General features: G+C 41.2%; 1 protein-coding gene and 1 long non-coding RNA gene across 13 annotated transcripts in view; one reads left to right on the forward strand and one right to left on the reverse strand.

Annotated features, from left to right (window-relative positions):
* tut4 (terminal uridylyl transferase 4) overlaps positions 1-22,592 on the reverse strand; it is a 236,501-nt gene that overhangs the window by 16,936 nt on the left and 196,973 nt on the right. For 8 of the 12 annotated variants that reach the window (XM_061825505.1, XM_061825503.1, XM_061825506.1 and 5 more), the window contains 9 exons: positions 22,073-22,186; positions 17,299-17,376; positions 17,023-17,200; positions 16,884-16,931; positions 14,692-14,774; positions 14,467-14,582; positions 5,616-5,770; positions 4,962-5,059; positions 893-1,454 (listed from right to left, as the gene is read on the reverse strand). In XM_061825505.1, the coding sequence (XP_061681489.1) occupies positions 893-1,454; positions 4,962-5,059; positions 5,616-5,770; positions 14,467-14,582; positions 14,692-14,774; positions 16,884-16,931; positions 17,023-17,200; positions 17,299-17,376; positions 22,073-22,186 (1,432 nt within the window). Of the gene's footprint in view, positions 1-892; positions 1,455-4,961; positions 5,060-5,615; positions 5,771-14,466; positions 14,583-14,691; positions 14,775-16,883; positions 16,932-17,022; positions 17,201-17,298; positions 17,377-22,072; positions 22,187-22,592 lie in introns of those variants that run through there. The other 4 variants (XM_061825509.1, XM_061825504.1, XM_061825507.1 and 1 more) reach the window with 4 other exon arrangements.
* LOC133503685 (uncharacterized) overlaps positions 1-22,592 on the forward strand; it is a 41,569-nt gene that overhangs the window by 16,487 nt on the left and 2,490 nt on the right. The window contains exon 2 of the long non-coding RNA XR_009795812.1: positions 20,058-20,139. This is a non-coding gene — a long non-coding RNA (uncharacterized LOC133503685). The remainder of the gene's footprint in view (positions 1-20,057; positions 20,140-22,592) is intronic.

The following is a 22,592-nucleotide window of genomic DNA, read 5'->3' on the forward strand; positions in this document are numbered from 1 at the left end:
GTTGATTCTGATCCTTGATCCATACCATAAGTAATATTTCCATCTTAACGAAAAAAGTTGCTTCGTGATCACTGTAGCCCAAATAGGGGCGAAAACCTTCACGTGTGCTAAAATACGGGCTTTGTCCTTAATAATGATTGCCACAATCGACCAACTGAAACCCCAGTCTTAACAGATGTTACTTTATTACTCCTTTTCTCCGATCTTTTTATGATGCTAAGGTTCGTTTCCATGTGAATTGCTATTCTTTCGGCTGGACCATCATCGATAAAAAAAAAAAAAAACGAAAAAAAAGGGGCCATAACGTGGAAAAAGGTGGGCGAAAAAGGCAAAAATTCTCCTGCCTCACAAAAACAGATAAGCAATATGCATTAGCTAAGCAGAAACACTATGGTGCTGGGGACACGGGCGTCGTAAAGTCAAAGTGTTCTAAGTTGAGGACATTGTAACCCGAGGACTCCATTTAAATAAATACATACATATACACACACACACACACACACACGAGCGCGCACACATGTAGACACACCCATTCTTTAGATGGTGTATGGACACAAAAAATATATAGGCTAACATCTTCATTTCAGATGTCAAAAATTGTTTGCGGCTCTCTCTTTTCTCTGGAAACCGGGCCAAAATGCCTCTTTGAGTGTTCAAGGTTGCCGACACCTGGCATAGATGGATGAACAAAGATACATATTTGTAATAAAAAAATAAAAATACACTCTAAATTCATTCACAGCTACTGTACCATAATACATTATTTGGGAGTCACTGTTTTCGAAAGTAATTGTTACGAAAATGATTTTTCTTTTTGGTCATAGAATTTTACTGACATGCAGAACAACATGAAAAAAACAGAAAATGCCACAAAAATTCACCAAGTAAATACCTGACTTGACCACAGTGCCATTTTCCATAAGTGAGCCAGGTTGTGCTAAGTGGTTGAGCCAGTATCCTTCATGTCCTGGTCCACCAATGCCCACTGGTCTTCCTGCCGGCTGTGCAAAAATTATTCTCGGATCATTCACATTTTTGGACTTGGGGCTGCCACCAGAGCTTGTGGTTCTTCCCGATGCTGAAGGAACTGTGCATTTCAAGCCAGGTGGGGAGGGCGTGGTCGTTGAATTTGAAGAAAGCAGAGATCTGTGAATAGGCCAGGAGGGAGATGGGATAAGAGTTGAGTGATGAGATTGCCCCCGCAATGGATGTGACTGGAGCTGGTGGGTGGGAAGAGGCCCCAGTGAAGAGTGTGTCCCAAGTTGATATTGGCCTGGGTGGGATGAAGGAAAGTTGAAAATGGAGAGAGGGACCTGGGAGTAAGTTAGCTGTTTCTGAGGTCCTGAACATATTGTTTTATTTTGTGTGGGCCTGGGAGAACTGCAGGACTGAGGGCAACTTTGAGACATAGCTGGAGGCTGTGGAGAATAAGATAGAGTCTGGAGACTGTCTGACTACAGAGGAAAAAAAAAAAAAAAAGAATTAACATTATATCATTCTGTTGTTTCACACTAAAGGTTCATGTACAATTTGAAATCATGATTGCCATCTGAAATATCCATCCATCCATTTTCCAGACTGCGAGAGCTGAAGCCTATCCCAGCAATCTTTGGGTGAAAGGCAGACTACACCCTGAACTGGTCGCCAGTCAGTCGCAAGGCATACACCATCACTGCCAACACCAAAGTCAGATGTGTGTACCACTACACCATCATTGACTCCCCATTTGAAATAATGATTGCCTACTCAATTTCAAATGTTCTTTAATGCAGTTTAGGGAAAAGCGAATAATCCAAATTTAATTGGGATTTCAATTTGGTGTTTTATCAACTAAAAACGAACTAAAAAAAGAATGATTGTACTGAACAGTGTGGTGCGTTTATTAAAATTCCTGCATTGTGAAATCACCCTGAAAGCACCTATGTTGCGTGGAGAAAGCGTGAGACGTACATTTTCCCGCCCTTCCTGAATGTATTTAAAGCTATTTAAGGTCCTTAAAACTTAACGTCTTGTTTTGCATTTTTTGGATCAATTATGTTTGAAGATAAGTGGTAAAAACATGCAAAGGCTGAGAATAATATAAAACTGAACTGTTGACCTACAGTGCCTTGTGAAAGTATTCAGCCCACGTGAACTTTTCAACCTTTGTCACATTTCAGGCTTCACACATAAAGATACAATTTATTTTTTGTTTTTTTTGTCAAGAATCAGCAAGTGGGACACAATTGTAAAGTGGAATGAAGTTTACTGGATATTTTAAACTTTTGTTTTAACAAGTAAAAACTTGAAAAGTGGGGCGTGAAATATTTTTGTAGCGCCACCTATTGCTGTAATTACAGCTGCAAGTGGCTTGGGGTATGTCTCTATCAGTTTTGCACATCCAGAGACTGAAATTCTTGCCAATTCTTAAGGGGCATGCCTAAACACCGCAGAGTATGCCTAAACAACAGAGCATCATGAAGACCAAGGAACAGACCAGGCAGGTTCGAGATACTGTTGTGGAGAAGTTTAAAGCCAGATTTGGGTGCAAAAAGATTTCTCAAGCTTTAAACATCTCAAGGAGCACTGTGCAAGCAATCATATTGAAATAGAAGGAGCACTGCAAATCTACCAAGACCCGGGCGTCCCTCTAAACTTTCAGCTTGAACAAGAAGACTGATCAGAGATGCAGTCAAGAGGCTCATGATTACTCTGGAAGAACTGCAGAGCTCTACAGCTGAGGTGGGAGAGTCTGTCCATAGGACAACAATCAATCGTACACTTCACAAATCTGGTCTTTATGGAAGTGTGGCAAGAAGAAACTCATTTCTCAAAGATATCCATAAAAAGTCTCATTTAAAGTTTGCCACAAGCCACCTGGGAGACACACGAAACATTTGGAAGAAGGTATTCTGGTCAGATGAAACCAAATTCGAACTTTTTAACCACAATGCAAAACGATATGTTTGGCGTAAAAGCAACACAGCTCATCACCATGAACACACCACCCCCACTGCCAAACACCGTCAAACATGGTGGTGGCACCCTCATGGTTTGGGTCTGCAGGGATAGGAGAGATGGTTAAAATTGATGTGACGATGAATGGAGTCAAATCCAGGACCATTCTGGAAGAAAACCTGTTGGAGTCTGCAAAAGACCTGAGACTGGGATGGAGCTTTATCTTCCAACAGGACAATGATAAAAACACAAAGCCAAATCTGGGTGGTTCACAAATAAACATTTCCAGGTGTTAGAATGGCCAAGTTAAAGTCCAGACCTGAATCCAATCGAGAATCTGTGGGCAGAGCTGAAGAATGCTGTTCACAAACGCTCTCCATCAAACCTCACTGAGCTCGAGCTGTTTTGCAAAGAAGGATGGGCAAGAATTTCAGTCTCTCGATATGTAAAACTGACAGAGATATACCTCAAGCGACTTGCAGCTGCAATTGCAGAAAAATGTGGTGCTACAAAGTATCAATGCAAGGGGGCCGAATAATATTTCACGCCCCACTTTTCAGGTTTTTATTTGTTGAAAAGAGTTTAAAATATCCAATAAGATTTGTTCCACTTCACTTTTGTGTCCCACTTGTTGTTGATTCTTGACAAAAAAAAAAAAAAAAATTATATCTTTATGTTTGAAGCCTGAAATGTGGCGAAAGGTTGAAAAGTTCAAGGGGGCCGAATACTTTCACAAGGCACTGTACATGGTTGTATGCACATTAATCTGGCAAACCCCAAAGGCAGAGCTGATGCTGTGTTGATGGTAGTTTGGGCTGCTATTGATATCGGTACCTTATATGGATAAAAACTTATATATGGAGCACTTATAATTGAAGGAATATTAGTTATGACCTATGCATCATATAATATGTGCATGTTATCACGACTACAACCGCACTTTAGAAGTGTGGATATCTCGATCTGCTAAATTTTTAATATGGGGATTGATGAGTGGAGTAATTACTCTTCTGCTTTGGTATGAAATTATTAGACAAATACAGGGGGTCCTCAACTTCCGTTTTAGTTACGTTCTGAACGGCCGAACGTAATGTGAAAATGAATCTAATTTGTTCTGTATGTTCCAGTAATGTGTGACCATTCATACTGTAATATGCAATCTTTGACGGTCCACGGAGGTATTTGGAAGAAAGGTCCATGTTTGTCACCCAGCATCAATTTTCCTGATAATAGCCACCTTTGTTTCAAATGTGGTGGCTTGCTGCTTCTTTTGACTACCACTATCACTTGTAGACTTTCGCTTTTGACCAACCATATTTGCTTAAGGTGACAAATACGCAAAACAATGTATATGTAAACACAGAGATCATAGATGCGACGTCTTAACACAAGGGTAACACGCGATGAACTGGAAAGAGGCAAGGCACAATCAGTCTGTCGTTTACGCCATGTAAACAATGGATGCAGTGTGAAACGTAAGATCGTGCACGCTTAACTCGAAAATTCACTTACAAAATTTTACAGTCAGTTCAAACGTAAAATTGAAAAAATGTAAAACAAATGAACGTAAGTAGGGGAGCGTCTGTAGCCTTAATTCTTTGGTTCATGACATACGCTGCCTTCTGGACATTACTACCTAAAATTGGTTAGAAGGTCATTAAAAAAGGTCATTTTTAAATTTATTTGTAAAGAAAATTAATGGAATGTATGGCTGTATATGTAATTATGTCTACAAACAGACAAGTTAATGTAATGAGATGAGTGGGTCATACAAAGAAATGAGCAACAAGCAACAAACCTTGGCGCTCATTTGAGAACCAGAAAAAAATTTTGTGCACCCTGACCATAGTAATTTAACCCAAATTTTTTTTTCTTATTTTCTGTTGTTCTGTCCTGTTAGTTCATTTCATTTTCCGCTCAACATTTTTTTTTAAACATGTTGACAAGACCACCTATCAGTTTTGTGTCTGTGTGTGTGGTGGTTTATATTGTGTACCAACTCTAGTTTAACATTTACTACTCACACTCTCCGAGGGGAGCCTGGCCATTTGAGGAGAGTCTGGCAGTGCCTGGAGGTCAGTGATGGACTGAGAATTCACCAAAGACTGTACCGTGTGAGGAGCTGAGGAGAAATATGAGGGCAGTATAGCAGTATAATTGTAGTTGTATTTTTTGAACTACAGTGAGTCCCCCTTTTGTAGTGGGTTTTGGACCAAGCCACAGTAGGTAGAAAATCCAGAAAAAAGATCACATAAAACACTTTTAAAAACATTTTAATGTAAAGTATTTGAAGAAAAATTACAAGCATTAAATGTATCTAAAATGCTGTATGTATTGTAGTATCTATGTGTTAGATACATACATATAGCTTGAAGTAGTGGGGCCTGGGGTGGTGGTATGAATTTGGCAAATTTGCATGTGAATGTTAAGGTGTGAGCTGTGGCTGACAGCCCCAAGGTGTGTAAGCCCATTTTCTCTCATGTTTTACTGTTTTCTCTGGTTTTAATAAACAGCTGAATAGCGCTTTGCTGTCCAAAACTCTCTCTTCCCACATGCAAGGGCATTGCACACAGTAAGTAACCTGAGAAAACCCACAAAAATTATTGCTTAAAAACTGCAAAATAGTGAGGGCACTAACGAAGGTGAACACTCTACAGTATAGATATAGGAATGGTTACCTGTTGTCCCAGCAGTCCTCTGCTTTAGATGGCGGTATTCAGGACAGTCCCTCCTTACATGACCAGTGGCCCCGCACTGAAAACAACGCCTTTCTGTTTGGTCACGTTCTTCCACTTTTACATCGTCATCCTTCTCATTTTCTTTCTTTTTCAATCTGATAAAAAATGAAAAAGTACATGGACTGGGGCAAAAAAGTATTGAGTCAGTCACCAAATGCACAGGTTCTCCCACTTAAAAAGATGAGAATGGCCTATAATTTTCATCATAGGTATACCTATAAGAAACAAAGTGAGTAAAAAACCAAAAAAAATCCAGAAAATCACATATTCACATGCTGTGTTACTGTAACTCAGCTTTCCCTTGATTCCGCAATACCATCATCCCGACTTCCATTTAGTGGGCACACATACCACCGATCACAACATTAAAGGATCTGGTCATCTTGGTCTATTTGGGAGTATTCCACTGTCACTATTGTTACTTTGTTTCTTGCTCCAGAAAGTAAAAACTGCTATTGAAATTGGTCATAAAATGCAAAGGAAACACCCTGTGGTGTCCTTCCCAATACCAGCCGTAGGAATACCCCTGACTTGGAGGAGATCTGCTCCACATTTTCAAAACAACATGCGTGGGTTGCGCTCAAGTATAAACGCAAACTGCACGCAGAATAGACGCAGTGACAATAAAGAAACCTTTAGACATTATAGATTAGGCTTGTTTTTGTCTTACATATTTATTTTAATGCTATCAATTGCAGTAATGCTTCTCCACTTTGCAATTCACCTGTTGCGGATTCAGTGCATCGCGTTTTCTCTTTCCACCCCAACAAACAAAACAAAACAAAAAACCCAGATTGGCCCTCAGTAGGTATTACACGGATTGGTACAAGGCCTTGATTAGTTCCCGGTTTGACGGTCTGAGCGCTCCCCTGTGCACAAGGGTTACTAACAGGTGAACTCTGGGTACGTAGTAGACGGTTACTGGGAAATCCCCTGCTCTCACAGTTCCCCTTCTTCTACATAGAGCGAGCTAACATGTTATATCCTAACCGTAACCCTAACTTAACCTTAAAACAAAAGTATACACATATCTGTACGTTGGTTCTGTTCGTCTTTCTGAGACGTCCATAGCGAACATGAACACTCGGTGACAAGTTGTGGAATGGCACACGGAGCATGGATGCGGATGTTTCAGACTGGCTGGAAGTTTATAAAATATACGCGCATGCGCATTTATCACAACAAGACTTTTCAGCACCGGAAGTGCTCAGACCATGACACTGGCGCGACATCAACCAATGAGAGCACGAGTTGCAACTTCCCTTGTCCCACCCATTTCCTTCTTCTGTACATTGTGTCATTCACGCTGTTTACTGACTCACATATGTACTGCATCTTAAAGGTCAAGTGTCACGAAATGGATTATTTTTGGTATATTATTAATGAAAACCCCACAGCCAATATGGTCCCATGTGTTTTTTCACCACAAAACATGATTTTGACGTATACAGCTTTTTGTAATTCCCGCTATGAAAATCCTCTCGAGGGATTTGTTTTTGAGAAGAAGCAGGAAGTGACGTACAGGACAGAGGCGCCCTCTAGTGGACTCGTTTGTTTTACCTCCGGGAAGTTAGCTCGTTGTTCCTTCGTGTTAGCCAAAATGCCGGCTCATTGCATTGCTGGACATTGCTTGAACATAACATATAATCTTCATTGCAAGAGACCCGGTTCGTTGTGAAAAATGGATTGCATGGGTGCAGAGGACGAGAGCTTCGTGGGTTCCAAATGACAGGAAGGCAGTAATGCGCCTTGGCTCGACGGTGTTCAACAAGTACTGCTTTGAACATACCCCTAAAAGCAGGATGGCTCGGCTCCACCTCCTCCTTATATGGAACCAAAATCAGCCACACCGGCTGAGGCGCCACGTTCGGCAGTCACTGCTTCTGCGAAGGCTGCGCGTCGCCGCGATGGCTCATCTCCGCCGCGGAAGTGGATCGGACGGGGATGAGGTTTGGCAGTGATCGCATATCATCTGAATATAGCTCGAAACAATAGTGTAATATTGCTCCGGTAACATCACTCGGTTGTGTGGTGTTCTTTTCGAAAAGAGCTTCCGTATCAGACGGAGCGCATTTGTCTCCCATAGTTAGGGTGCACCACATGTCTTCATTTGCGAATGTCCGGGTGACGTCACGGACGGAGGACGCAGCCAATATGGTGACCAGTTGGATATTGTAGAATGACACTTCTGCAACTTCGCGCATAGATGACGTGCTCTCACATTAAAGTGAATAATGTTATATGTATTTTTCATTACAATATCTATTTTAAAATGTTTATAGGGATGACACCTGGGCTTTAAGTGTTGTTTGTGATAACTTTTTTTTTTTAAGTGAAAACATTTTTTGATTATGTAGTTACAATACTCTACCACGTCAGTGTTGTTCCTCAGCGAAATCTTCCTCCGTGACGTCTGAGAGGTAGTGACTATCTGTTTTATTAATTGAATATAAAGTTTTCTCATGTTTGCTTTTAATGCTCTTTTGCTATGATGTGCTTAAACAACGTGATGCAATCAAGAGGCATACTGGGTGCTGTGGAAACACCAGACAGTGATGCAGCAGACAGCATAAAGACTGCGACGATCTCGAGAGGATGCTGAAGACATTGCAAAGACAAACGTTGGCTTTTTTTTGTCGTGGTTGCGTTGTTTATTGACTCACACTTTGTTTGTCATGTTTGCTTTGTTGCGGACCGCTCCAAGAAATAAAAAGGAGGATTCGTGGAGATGTTGGCAGAACGGGTTGGAGATGGTGAGAGAGACACATTCCACATTTTCCTCGCGAACAAAAGTTCATCTTGTCATCCTTCTTTGAGAAATCGTACTTTAAATGTCTGACCCTGACCCATTTTTTCAACCCAAGTGGGTAAAGTAATTTAATTTGCATTTACAATTGGAGTCTAAATTTCAACTGTCAAGTCTTAGTTTATGTAGATGATGTACCAGGGTTCACGAATGCTCTGAGCCCAAAAATTTAAGGGCTTTTTAGGGGCATTCTTAGGGGCCGACATGAAAAATTTAGGGCCATCATGGCACATCAAGAATAAGGAAAAAAGACTCACTCAATGGTGCCATCAACCATTATTGGTCCAATGGTTCCATCAACCATTATTGGTTCATCAAAGGTTCCAGTACTTCAGTACCTGTCACAGTGATCACCTGTCGCCCCTTGTGGTAGTTCTCATTGATATGACAGTGGTAGTTTTTAGCAATGTCACTGTCTGGAAACATGACTGCAAACACTTTTGAATTATTTTCACAAGATTTGTAACTGTAATGACTGCAGATCACTTTTAAAGTCCACATGATCTCTGCCTTTAACGAGTCCGTTTTCGTGTATTGAACTACGTTCATAGAGCCTGACTTCTGGCTGGTTGAAGTCAATGTGTGGACAACTGTAGGTGCGCATGGACTGCCAGTATTGGTGCTTCGTTGATCCCTACTACTGCCCGAATTTGATGCTTCCCTATCTTGATATTTTGAGAGAAACAGATTCATACTAACGGAAAATGAGATAGTCTTCGCCAAATCAGGTTGTCTCCTGTTTTTCTGGTGTGACTCCAGTGCTTTAACGCCCATCTTTCCAAGCTGGTAACTCTGTTTGCACAGATGACAGGAGAACATGTGCCGATGTTTTGGATCTCGACGAACCCAGCTCCCAAACTCTTAACTTTCAACCCAAGCATCTTGAAAAATGCACTTCCCCATGATACAAGTATTTTTATTGGATCGATCAAAGAACTACCCTACGAAGATGAAGCGAAATGCCTACTCACAAAAACAAACAATGGAATATCAACGACAAGATGGCGACTATAAGAAAAAAGTTGTGAACACAGAGTGACTTCCCTTGGCAATTTCCGGCTGTTTTGGAGGCCAGACAAATCTCTTATTTTTTTTTAAATAAAAGATTCCTTTTTTAGGGAGTAGGGTTTTGATAGTCCGTTGCAGTCAGAATTTGTCCTTTTGTGTAGCAGTATCGAACTAGACTGTGATGGAGGTACAAAATATTGATTCAATGACGCTGTGTTGAACTGTCTCAGCAGGTCTTGTGACAGGCTGTACTTCCTCAGAAGCCGCAAGTACATCCTTTGCTGGCCTTTTTTGAGGATGGAGTTGATGTTTGTCTCCCACTTTAGGTCCTGTGAGACTGTAATTCCCAAGAACTTGAAGGTCTCGACGGTTCACACAAAACAGTTGGACAGCGTCAGAGGCAACTGTGGTGAAGGATGCCTCATGAAGTCCACAAACATCTCTTTCAAAGTGTTCAATGGTAGGTTGTGTTGGTCACACCAAAGATCCAGTTCCGCCACTTCCCATCAATATGCAGACTCGTTGCTGTCTTTGATGAAGTCGATGACTGTGGTGTCATCTGCCAACTTCAGGAGTTTGACAGCCGGGTGCATTGAGGCACAGTCATTTGTGCTGAGAGGCACAACATTCGTGGATGGAGGACACAACTTTGGGATGCCTGGGTGCTGTTGGTGTGTGTGGATGACGTGGTGTCCCCTGCCTCACCTGGTATGTCCTTCCCGTTAGGAAGTTATATCCACTAGCAAATGGCAGGCGAAATGCCAGTAGTAGGTCGAGGAGGGGAACCGTGATGTTCTTGAGGCAACAGCAGAGATTTTTTGATTTTTCCGATGCTCCTTCTGACATGGAAGCACTTTTTGAAGAAAAGAACATCTCACAATAGAGTGAAGTGACCGGGGCAATATTACCCCATCATTTCGAGCCATATTTAGATGATATGCGGATCACTTCCAACTAACAACAGACTCCCCTACAGTATGTAGTGTACTAAGGTGCAAGCGACGACAACGCCGTAAAGCCGGGCCGCGATAAGCCACCCTGGTGGCACTGCGGTCACCCACGGCGGCCCGGTGCCGCGATAAGCCATCCCGACCCGGCACCACGATAAGTCACCCCAGCGGTCCGACATGGCCGAGAGTGTTGTCGTCATTCGCTGAAAGGATTACACCCCCCCCAACTATTATTTTTTTTAGAAGCTCTATACACACCTACCTGTCATTTGGAAGCTACAAAGCTCTCGTCCTTTGCACCTGTGCAATTTATTTCTCACAACGAACTGGGTGTTTTGGAAAAGTGTGAAGAGGGAATCCATCCTCCCGAGTGATTGAGCAATATCCAGAAATAAAACGAGCCAGCATTTTGGCTAGCACGAAGGAACAAAGAGCTACCTTCCGGCAGGTAAAACTGGTATAAACACACAAACCCGCCTGAGAGGGCGTCTGCAAATAACATAACTTCCTGCTTCTTCTCCAAAACAAATTCCTCGAGAGGATTTTCATGAGTTAAAAAAAAAAACAATATTCATCAAAATCATGTTGTGTGGTGACAAAACGGATGGACACACTAAAAATCATGCTTTTGGTGTCAGTTGGACTTTAATGATATTAACCTTCATTTCCATGGTCATTGCTTTGCTTTTCTTTCGGCTGGACCAGCATTGAAAGAAAAAAAAAAGCTTACTTCTTTTGAGCCATAATGTGCAAAAAGATGGGCGAAAAAGCCAAATATACTCCCATACCACAAACACAGATAAGTATTATGCATGAGTTAAGCAGAAACACTATGGTGCTGGGGCCATAATGGTCTTGTATTTGTACCAATTAACAAACTGATCCTCACAGCATCATATGAAGTTGCGTACCTAATCGTAAAACAAGGCAACCCACACACCATTGGTGATACACTTGTAAAACCAACTGCGTTAAAGATGGAGAATCTCATACTCGGAACAGCAGCCAAAGGTAGATCATCCCAAATTTCTTTTTCAAATGACACCATTAGCGACAGAACAGATGACACGAGTAAAGACATCTTGGTTCAAGTAGTTGCAGAGCTGATTTCAAGCCCGGAAAAATTCAGCCTTCAACTCGACGAGACCACAGACATTGCTAATCTAAGCCATGTTGTTGTTTTTGTGCAGTATGTGAAAGATGACATGATAAAAGAAGCCCTTTAATTTTGTAAGCCTCTTACAACAACAACTAAGGCAGCCAATGTGAAAAAGGTTGTGGATGACTTCTTCAGAGACAATCTTTCGTAAGATATGGTTTCTGCAGTTTGTATGGACGGAGCTCCAGTCATGCAGGGAAGAAAGTCTGGTTTTGGTCCAGTAATAAAAGCTGATGCACACACATCATTGTTAAACATTGTATTTCACACAGACAACAAAAACTTTGCCCACAAAAATAATAGAATTATTTAAAACTGTAGTGGAATGATATGTGCTATGAGACACTCTTCAGTCTTCTTCTCTTCTTTTCCTTTCAGCTTGCTGTGTTAAGAAATAGCCGCAGGCTTCGAAGTACTTATGTACCAGTTTAATGTTCGGTGGTTATCCTGGGCATAGGTGCTACATCGTGTTTTTGCCTTGCGTGTGGAATTTGCCTTGTTTTTGGAAGAGCACCAATATTGTCATGCAGATTACTTCAACAAATCTGAGTTTATTCTCATTTTATATTATATATCATTTTATATATCTGTGACAATGAAATACTTGAGTCCCATTCTCTAACTGTATTGCACCACAGCATCAATAAACACCAGCTAATTGTGGAAGTAACACACTTTGTCAAAGGCATTTTAAGTGACAAATGAAAACTATTTTTGGACTCTGTTTTATAAATACCCATTGTTTCTGGGTTCGTTTTGTCGAGGTTCCACGATAAATGATTTGATGATACAGTTTGTCACATCGGAAAACTGCTTTTTAGTGGAGCGTAAACTACAGACAATAACAGCAGAACAATGAATGTGTTGCGAGATAAATATAAAACAATACATGTCCACACAGGTGTCTGAACCGGAAATTACTTAGTACATTACTGCATACATAACTTCAGAATGTCAGGAGGTTAAAGGTATATTATTGTCATTAAAAAATATTTCTATAAATATTACCTTGATTACACACGATAGGGAGATTTCCATGGTTTCAATAGCAATTGTGGAAATCAGAAATATATCAACCATATTTTCCGCACTATAAGGCGCACGGCATTATAAGGCACATAGAATAGATGCTAAAGTAGAGGCTGGGGTTGGGTTATGCATCCATTAGATGGCGCTGCTCTAAAGGGGATGTCAACAAAACAGATAGGTCAGTCAAACTATTAATAGATTACAAACCAGTGTTCTGACGACTCCGTTCACTCCCAAAATGAATAAACAACTGTTTTATTATTTTCTCCAGGGTATAGTGAGTGACATAGTATAGTAGTAGTATAGGAGTCATTTTGGGGTCTTTCCACAGACACACAAATAGAAAGGAAATGGCAGGCTTTGCGCAGTCATATATCCCAGCATGCACTGCGGGCTACTTCTTCTACACAGGAAAATGGAGTCGGCAGCTGCTGACCGTAATTGCGAGACCTGTTGCGGCTCAATATTGATCCATATATAAGGCGCAATGTCGGCATTTGAGAAAATTAAAGGCTCTTAGGTGCGCCTTATAGTGCGGAAAATACGGTGATATAAATACCGTGTAAGAGAAGACGTACAAGTACTTCAAAAAAACAAAATTATTGTCCTGATATAAATTATGCTATTCAACCTGTCACCAATGTTATATGTGTGGGAAAAAAGTGCTGAATTTTAATTTTTACGTTTAAAATCAGATGATCTAAAAAATAGTTGTACTGTATCTAAAATCAAATCACAAACATCAAAATTAAACCTCAGCACTGTTGTACAAAAAATATAACTGCTGATAAATTTAATTGGATAGTTTATTTATAGACAATAGCTTTAATTTCTATTTTGTGCAAAGTAGTTTTTGTCTCTTGCATCCAATATATTTTTTAATTATTATTATTTTTATTTTAATGCAGCTCTGTGGGGAAACATGCCCATCCAATTGAAGGTATTATGTATTATGTGAGGCGCCACGAGCAGCACGGTGGATCGGCTGGAAACCGTTGACTTCACAGTTCTGAGGTCCCGGGTTCAATCCCGGTCCTGCCTGTGTGGAGTTTGTATGTTCTCCCTCTGCCTGCGTGGGTTTTCTCCGGGCACTCCGGTTTCCTCCCACATCCCAAAAACATGTAACATTAATTGGACACTCTAAATTGCCCCTAGGTGTGATTGTGAGTGTGGCTGTTTGTCTCGATTGGCTGACAACCCAGAAAAGCGGTAGAAAATGAATGGATGGATGTGATATGCAGCTATGCCCTAAAGGTTGGATGTGACCCAGAGTTGGAAGGAAAATTCTTGAAGGACTAGACGAAGTAGTTCTGAGCATCCCAGACATTGAGATAGATATGATTGGTGCAGATTGTAATGGACATATTGGTGAAGGAGACAGGGGTGATGAAAAAGTGATGGGGAAGTATGGCATCCAGGAAAGGAACTTTGAGGAATAGATGGTGGTGGGCTGGAAAAAAGGATGGCAGTAGTGACCAGTTTTTTCCAGAAGAGGTGGGAACATAGGGTGCCCTACAAGAGTAGAGCTGGAAGCACGCAGGTGGGTTACATTTTGTGCAGACGATGTCATCTGAAGGAGGTTACTGACTGTAAGGTAGTGGTAGGGGAGAGCATAGCTCGACAGCATAGGATGGTGGTGTTCACTTATTTCGATGTTTTGGGATTGTATAAACAATATATTAGTAATTAGTACAGCCATAAGTAGTCGATGTTTTGTGATTTCTATAGAAAATTACGGACATTGTATAACAGCCCTGATATTTTAGTCCATTCCTCTCCTTCAGCGAACAGACGCTAGAGCATTTTCGTTACTGAGTGAATGACATTTCAAAGTCTAACCTTCGTCTCTTGGGACAGTCCTTCATATAATGTCCAATCTTTCCACAGATCCTGCAGCACCTGTCATTTGGTGCCAACTCGCCATCTGTTAGAACCTTTGCGTCAAAGAAGTAGTCCTGCAGCAAGGACAATGAAACATTTCAAATGGTTTCTTTGCATACTGAGCTACTAACACCAATATAATGTGTGTGCTTCATCCACTGAAACTGTTGAGTTTGCCCATACCACTTCAGTACCAGGTACCGGATAGAAGGGGGTTCCAAACAGCTTTCGCCCATTTATGAAAGCCTTCATAATAAAGTTTGTCACTATAAGAGGAAAGAAATGTTTCAAGAGAGGGCAATAAATTGCTATTCAGGTTCTGCAATTACAAACTTAAATCCAATGAAGTTGTGACATTGTATTAAGCAAATGAAAACAAAATACCGTGATTTGCAAATCATCCTCAACTTATATTTAATTGACTACACTTCAAAGACAAAATGTTTAATGTTCAAACTGATAAACTTTGTTTTTTAGCAAAGAAACAATAACTTGGCTGCAACACGTTCCAAAAAGGCTAGGACAGGGTCATGTTTATTCAGTGTTGCGTAACTTTTTCTTTTAACAACATTCAATAAACATTTGGCAACTGAGGACATATATATATATATATATATATATATATATATATATATATTTATTTATTTCAGCATTAATGGTGGCTTCACTGATGTGTAAGTTACCCATGCCATTGGCACTCACACAGCCCCATACCATCACAGATGCTGGCTTTTGAAATTTGTGTCCATAATAGTCTGGATGGTTCTTTTCCTCTTTGGCCCAAAGGATGAAACGTTTTCCCAAAACAATTTGAAATAGGGACTTGTCAGACCACAGAACACTATTCCACTTTGCATCAGTCCATATTTGATGAGCTTGGGCTCAAAGAAGCGGGTGGCATTTCTAGGTGTTGTTGATAAATGGTTTTTGCTGTCACGGACGAGACTCGGGGGTGGACCCAAATGCACGACTCAGGTGAGAGGTAAGCAGTGCGGAATAAGCCTTTATTCGTTCCAATGTCGGTTACCAGGGAGTCAGTCCAAACAAGCAGCAAGATCAGTAACGGCAGGCTTACGGGGTAGGTCGGGAGACAGGCGTTGGTCGGTACACGGGAGGTAGACGTCAGGAGTACGGTAGTGCGGGAACGAGGCATGAGAGGCAACGATCTAGCAGAGTAATAGTCGTCCCCCGGGTCCTATATGTACTGGGTCTTAATCAAAGGTCATGAGGCGCAGGTGTGCACCTTCCGATTAGCTGGCCACGCCCAGCCCTGGCTGGAATCCAGGAGCATGACATTTGCTTTGCATAGAATAATTTTAAGTTGCACTTGGTTTGGTAAACCAGGGGTCGTGAGTTCGTATCTCACTGGAGCCTCCCCTCCCCAAGAAGGGTTGCGTCAGGAAGGGCATCAAGTGTAAAAACAGTGGTAAACAAATATGAGCGTTCATCTGAGATGTTACGCTGTGGCGACCCCTAACAGGACAAGCCGAAAGAAACTTACTTAAGGATTTAGGGCCTTGCTGTATTTACTGGCATTGGATTTCTAAAGTGTTCCTAAACCCATGTGGTGATATCCTTTACACAATGTGTTGGTTTTTGATGCAGTGTCGCCTCAGGGATCAAGAGTAACAGGTGTTTTTTTTGGCCTTGCCGCTTACATGCAGTGATTTCTCCAGTCTCTGATCCTTTTCATGGCATTATGGAGTGTAATGATGAAATGCCTAAATGACTCGCAATTGTACCTTGAGGAACATTTTCCTTAAACTGTCCGACTATTTTCTTACGTACTTGTTCACAAAGATTAGAACCTCGGCCCACCTTTGCATGCGAGTAAATGAGCAATTAAGAGAAGCTCCTTTCATTCACAATCATTTTCATCCACTGGTTTCCAATTAGCCTGTTCACCTATTGGATGCTCCTAATAGGTGTTTGATGAGCATTCATCAACTTCTCATTATCGATCTTTTTTGCCACCTCTCCCACCTTTTTTGGAACATGCAGCAGCCATAAAATCCCAAATTAATGATTATTTGATATAATGAACAGTTTATCAGTTTGGAGATCAAACATCTTTTCTTTGTAGTGTATTCAATTAAATGTCGGTGTAACATGATTTCCAAATCATTGTATTGTTTTTTTTTTTTTTTTTTTTTTTTTTTCCAACACAACCTCCCAACTCAATTGGAATTGGGTTTGTATATCCAAAATTGCAAACACTTCCAGTGCAATCACCCTAAATATTTTTGGGCTTTATCAGGAGCAAACTACTAAATAACCTGTCATAAATTGATAGATTGTAATAATAACACAGCAGTCCTGGTCATTTCCATGAACCAATCTTGAAACAATCTTTTGTTAGTAGGAAAAATACATACTTTTGCGAGAAACTCCTGCACCAAGATTATGATTCAAATCAAAAGGATCTGAGAGGAATGAAAAGAAGTAGGTGGAATCAGGTTGCAAAACAGTTTAAAGCACGTGAAATTTGCTAAAGAACCACTTTCATAAGAAGACCTTCAATTGCAATGCATTTGCTTGTCCACTGTTTTTCAAATGTAGTGAGGCGTTTCTTTTGGCGGATGCTGATGACGTGCTCTTTGAAGTCAAACTCTTCAGTGTAGAAGCGCAGAAGGCCTAACCACAGCTCACCGACAGATTCTGTGTTGAGCTCCATCATTGATAGATGCTGGTGCTGTGTGGATGTAAATAAAAAAATGACAATAAAATTGAACAAAACATTTTTAGGGGGTACAACGCAACAATACTTCAAGGCCAACATTTTTTTCTCACCAGATCTTCTAAGTCATCAAAGAAGAATGCATTCCAACCATCTACTATTTTCTGGGGAACTCTTGTTCCATCAAAGATCTGTGATATCAAAAATGAAAATAAAAATTTATGAATACATTAAATTATATTCACCTGATAGCAAAAGGAAAAATAATATTTGGATATTTTTTTAAATTACTCCATAAACTGGTCACATTGTCTTAGATTTTCATCTGAATCAGAAGAATAAACTGCTTAAACCAAATCCACACAATTTGTTTTTTTTCCACATTTTTAGTGTGTAATGTAAAATTTCACAAGACAGGCATGAAAAAGTAAGTAAACCCTTAGAGTGAGCAAAACAGGTATTTGAACATCCTGCAATTTTGCAAGTTCTCCCACTTGTTCATCTTAGGTGCATGTCCACTGGGAGAGACAATCTTAGAAAAAAGAAATGGATAAATTCCGAAATCACAGTGTATGACTTTTTTTCCACTAATTTATCTGTATGTTACTGGGGAGGCCCTGTAGCTCAGTGGTTAGAGCACTGGTTTGATAAACCAGGGGTTGTGGGTTCGTATCCCACTGGGGCCTCCACTCCCTGAGAAGGGTTGCGTCAGGAAGGGCATCCGGCGTAAAAATTGTGCCAAACATATGTGCGTTCATCTGAGATGACACGCTGTGGCGACCCCGAAAGGGACAAGCCGAAAGAAACTTACTTTTTTCTGTATGTTACTGCTGCAAATAAATATTTGAACATCTGTAAAATTCAATGTTAATAAATACTACAGTAGCATTTGTTTGGCATTAATGAGGTCAAGGTTTTCTGTAGTTTTTCTCCAAAATTGCACACACTGTAGCAAGGATTTTGGCCATTTCCTCCACACAGATCTTCTCAAGATCAGCCAGGTTTGTGGGCTGAGTTTGAGCTCCCTTCAGGCCAAGGATTTTCTGTTGGTTTTAGGTCTGCACACCGGTAGGACATCCCAGAATGTTGACATGCTTCTTAGAGAGCCATTCCTTGGTTATCCTGGCTGTGTGCTTCAGGTCATTGTCATGTTGGAAGACCCAGCCACAACTCATCTTCAATCCTCTAACAGAGGGAGGGAGGTTGATCCCCAAAATCTCCCAAATCATTGCCCCAGCCATCCTTCCCTTTAATACAGTCCCGTCATTCCATCCCACGTGGAAAAAAATATCCCCAAAGCATGATTCTTCCACCCCCATGCTTTAGACTAGGGATGGGAGATTGACAGTTATGTTTAGCTTCTTCCATTTTTTAATAATTGTTCTAACAATTGATCTTTTCTCACCAAGCAGCTTGGCAATTGCCCACAGCCCTTTCCAAGCTTGTGGAGGTCTAGAGTTTTGTCTCTGGTGTCTTGTGGGCCTTTTGACAGCTTTTGGGTCATAGCCATGTTAGCAGTTGGATTCTTAATGATTGCGTAGGGTGGACAGGTGTCTTTATGCAGCTTATTGATCTCAAACAGGTGCTTCTAATTTATAATAATAATTGGAGTCAAGGTTGACTTTTTAGAAGTGCACTAACAGGTCTTTGAGGGCCAGAATTTTAGCTGATTGGCAGGAGTTCAAGTACTTATTTGCAGGCGTAACACACACACAAAAAAAAATCTGTGTAAATTGTGATTTAAATTTTTTTAATATGTCTCTCACAGTGGACATCCATCTAAAATGGAAATTTCAGACCTCTCCATGATCTAAAGGTTCTAAGGGGGGTTCAAATACTTATTAACCGTAGATTTAATAACTGGCTGACCCTGTTTTGACAATATTAACCTCAAGCGAATTATTCTTGTAATTGCAGATCAGATGTGCACAATGATTGAGATGAGTTTTGGACATTTCCTAATTGCAAAACTTGAACCATCAAGATTCCTGGGTTGTCTGATGTAAACACCTCTCTTGAAGTGATCAGGTTGATCAATCGGGTTGAGGAAAGGACTTTAACTCAGCCACCCTAGAACAACAGAGCAACACCCCTCCTCTTTTGCGCTCCAACGGTTAGACAGATGGCCACAAATTCTTCTGTAAAGCTTGATAAACTGATGATGATAGTAGAGCTGAAACGTGCCATTTGCATTGACAAAACAAAAATCCCATTTAATCACTTCAATAACATCTATTGCTCCATGGTTATGACCTGTATAACATTTTTTTTTATGGGGGGGTCACAAATTATGTCAAAACACCAGATTACAGAGGATGCAGATGCATTTGGCGTTTGATAACCGCTGCTCACCATCCTTTAAAAATGGCTTACTTTAACCAGGATCCCTCGATGAATCATGGGCGAGGGTTAAGTTGCACCAGTCTCTTTGCCGTAAAATGCGTAAATCCATTCCGGAATAATCTGCTACACTAGCAGCTAGCTAAGTGCTAGCTTTTGTCAGTCTGCCACGATGTGTTGACTTAATCTTGCACAACTTTGTCCAACTCATTCTACTACAGTATATAGCTCCTGGGGCCCAGCCCTGGGGCGCCTGATTTCGCGCAGATTATCATCTCAGTGGGGAAAACTATTTACATCCATGATCAGCTTGAGGACTTGGAAACTATTGTACAACTGTGCATGTGCACATGTGCAGTAACTCAAAATAGCAGCGCACACAAAAAAAAGAAGTTATGTTGCTGTACAGCATTTGAAATGCGTGTGGTATATTATTTGATTCATTTCATTCAAAAGCAAAAAGTAGGATTCAGGATTCAGTTATTCCAGGACATTTGCAAGTCAGTACAATTTACCACCAATTTATTCACAGGTCTAGATGAGAACAAGGCGTCTAGGCCCCGAGGAAGCAAACCACGCCCTTACCATGATCCTCTTTCCACTATACTTCACAGGTGAGATAAGGTTTTGATGTTGGTCTGCGTGTTCCTTCCAAACAAACTTTGGTTACATCTGTCCAAAGAATGTTTTGCCAGTAGTGCTGTGGAACATCCAATTGGTCTTTAGCAAACTTCAAACGTACAGAAATGCTTTTTCTCAATACCAATGGGGTCTTTCTTAGTGTTCACCCATGAACCCCCATTTTTATTGTTTTATGTATGGTAATTTGTCAACACATTGCCATGTGCAAATGACTTCTATGAGTGTTCAGCTGACGCTCTGATTCTTTTTTTTTAAATTATTTTTATTTTTCCTTCACTGAGCATTCTGTGCTGTGCACTTAACAGTCAGCTTTACAGGTAAGTCACTCACTGGAAGAGGAAAAACAGTACTGATCTTGCTCCATTTATAGACAACTTGTCTGACCTTGGTGTGATGAACCTCAGGAATTTCAGATACTTTTGTAACCTTTTCCAGCTTTACACAAGTCAAAAATTCGTAATGGTCTTCTGAGAATAGTTTTGAACAAGGCATGGTACATATCACACAATGCTTCTTGACGAGAGACACGTGAAAGTTGGGAGTCTTTTAATTTTTTATTTCTTTTCTGGCTGGGTAGAGTGCCTTTTGAAAACACCAAGAATACTTCCCGAATGCTGAAAATGGAGGGCATTGGTTCATATGGGGGCTGTTAGGAAGTAGTGCCTGGAAGCCGTGCCTTCCCCCTCTTGGCCCTCTGGCCCTCCAGATTTTAAATGCACAACACCACTCGGGTGGTGCCGGGGACCTGGCAGTCATAGTAACAGGGAGTAGGTGGGCTTTCCTCTGAGGTAAATGCTGCTCCTGAGGCTGGGCCTGCCAGGCTGGATGGCTTCTTGAGGTGGGTGCGCCCCTCTCATGGCCTGTGGCTGCTCCCTGGGTTCCCACCCTCATCATTCCCTTGGCGGGAGGCCCTATTGTCCCCACACACACCCTTTCCAACAAATAAGGGAGTTTCTCTCATCCTTGGCCTGGGTTGGGACTAGCTGCATCTCAGGTTCTGCGTGTTTGTGGGGGGGCTTCCTGTTCTCCTGGAGGTGGGATGGGGATGGAAGTGCGGTGGTGGAGGGGGAGTGGCTAAGGGGGGTTGAAATTGGGTCCCTGCGGCCACTGCCTGGCAGCCATTTGTCAGATCGCCTTGGGACTGTCCTGGGTCCGGCATGGGACGTGTCCTGTCCACAAGGTTGCTCTTGGGTAGACCTCGGGTGGTTGACTGGGTGAGGTCCATCGCCTCTGTGATCCAGACACAGCATTTATAGGACATTTCTGTAAGTCTTTTTGCAGGTACAATGGTGTGAAATCACTTGCATGCGTCCATAGGCACACATCCCAAGGTTTATTTCACTGGGTAAGGGACTACTCACTCATTGTAATAAACAATTCATGTACTGTATATGTCAGGAGGATATGTATCAACCCACTTATATTCTTGTTTGATAGACCACTATAATTCACTGACAGTCCCATCACATTCCAGTTGTATAGCCAGGTTTTCCATATCCATATTTGCTTCTTTGTTGTAGATATGGAATGCTTTTTTTTCCCCACATTTTGTTTGGAGTTTGATGCTTTGTCTTTTTTTTTTTTTATCTCACCGCTCTAAAAATTCTGTTGTATTCGACTGATTGACTCTAATCCTCATTAAAACTAATTAAACCACAAAGAAATCCCAGAGGAAGTTTAAAACTACTGTGACACAAGAAAACTGTTATGACAAAAAGAGGATGCAGGTGCTCCATTCTGCTTGATCTAAGAGCCAAACCGGACACACACACACACAACACACACACACACACACACACACGCAAAAAAAGACGTGACACTTCTAAACCAGTGTGACCAATTCATGTAGAAATTTAAGAAACCTTGCCCCCAAAAAGTAATTCAGTTGGTATTGGTAATTATTACTTCCTGCAGGACTGGGATGACTGGAGGCTGCCTCTGCTGTAGAAAGTAAATCACCATCAGGATGTATGCATAGGATGAGAGACTTCCTCTGGATGCATCGCCAATGTCACAACGCTGTGAGCACAAAAGTCCAGTTTTGACAAGGCAACACAATTGTAACATGAGACTGAACTGTTGCCATTTGAAACATTTAATACAAATACAGATCTTCTGGCTGGATTAAGGAGGGACACACCTACACAGATACCAATACTAAATGAGATCATTAGAAATAATTAGTTCTAGTCAAGGGGTGCCCACTGTGTTATTTTTACACACTGATCATTCAGGAGAGCTATCCTGGATCAGTAATATGTATCATTTCAAATTTCCATAGCTCAATACAGGGTTCCCCCATTGAACGAGGGGGTTACGTTCCCTACACCCCCGCGAATGCAGTAATGCATGCAGTATTAATATACCTATGACTCACGAAATAATTTACACAAAAAAGCACTTTAAATGCTATGTACCTCCTCCC

This window comes from Syngnathoides biaculeatus, chromosome 7 (assembly GCF_019802595.1).
Source record: "Syngnathoides biaculeatus isolate LvHL_M chromosome 7, ASM1980259v1, whole genome shotgun sequence".
NCBI classification, from domain to species: domain Eukaryota; kingdom Metazoa; phylum Chordata; class Actinopteri; order Syngnathiformes; family Syngnathidae; genus Syngnathoides; species Syngnathoides biaculeatus.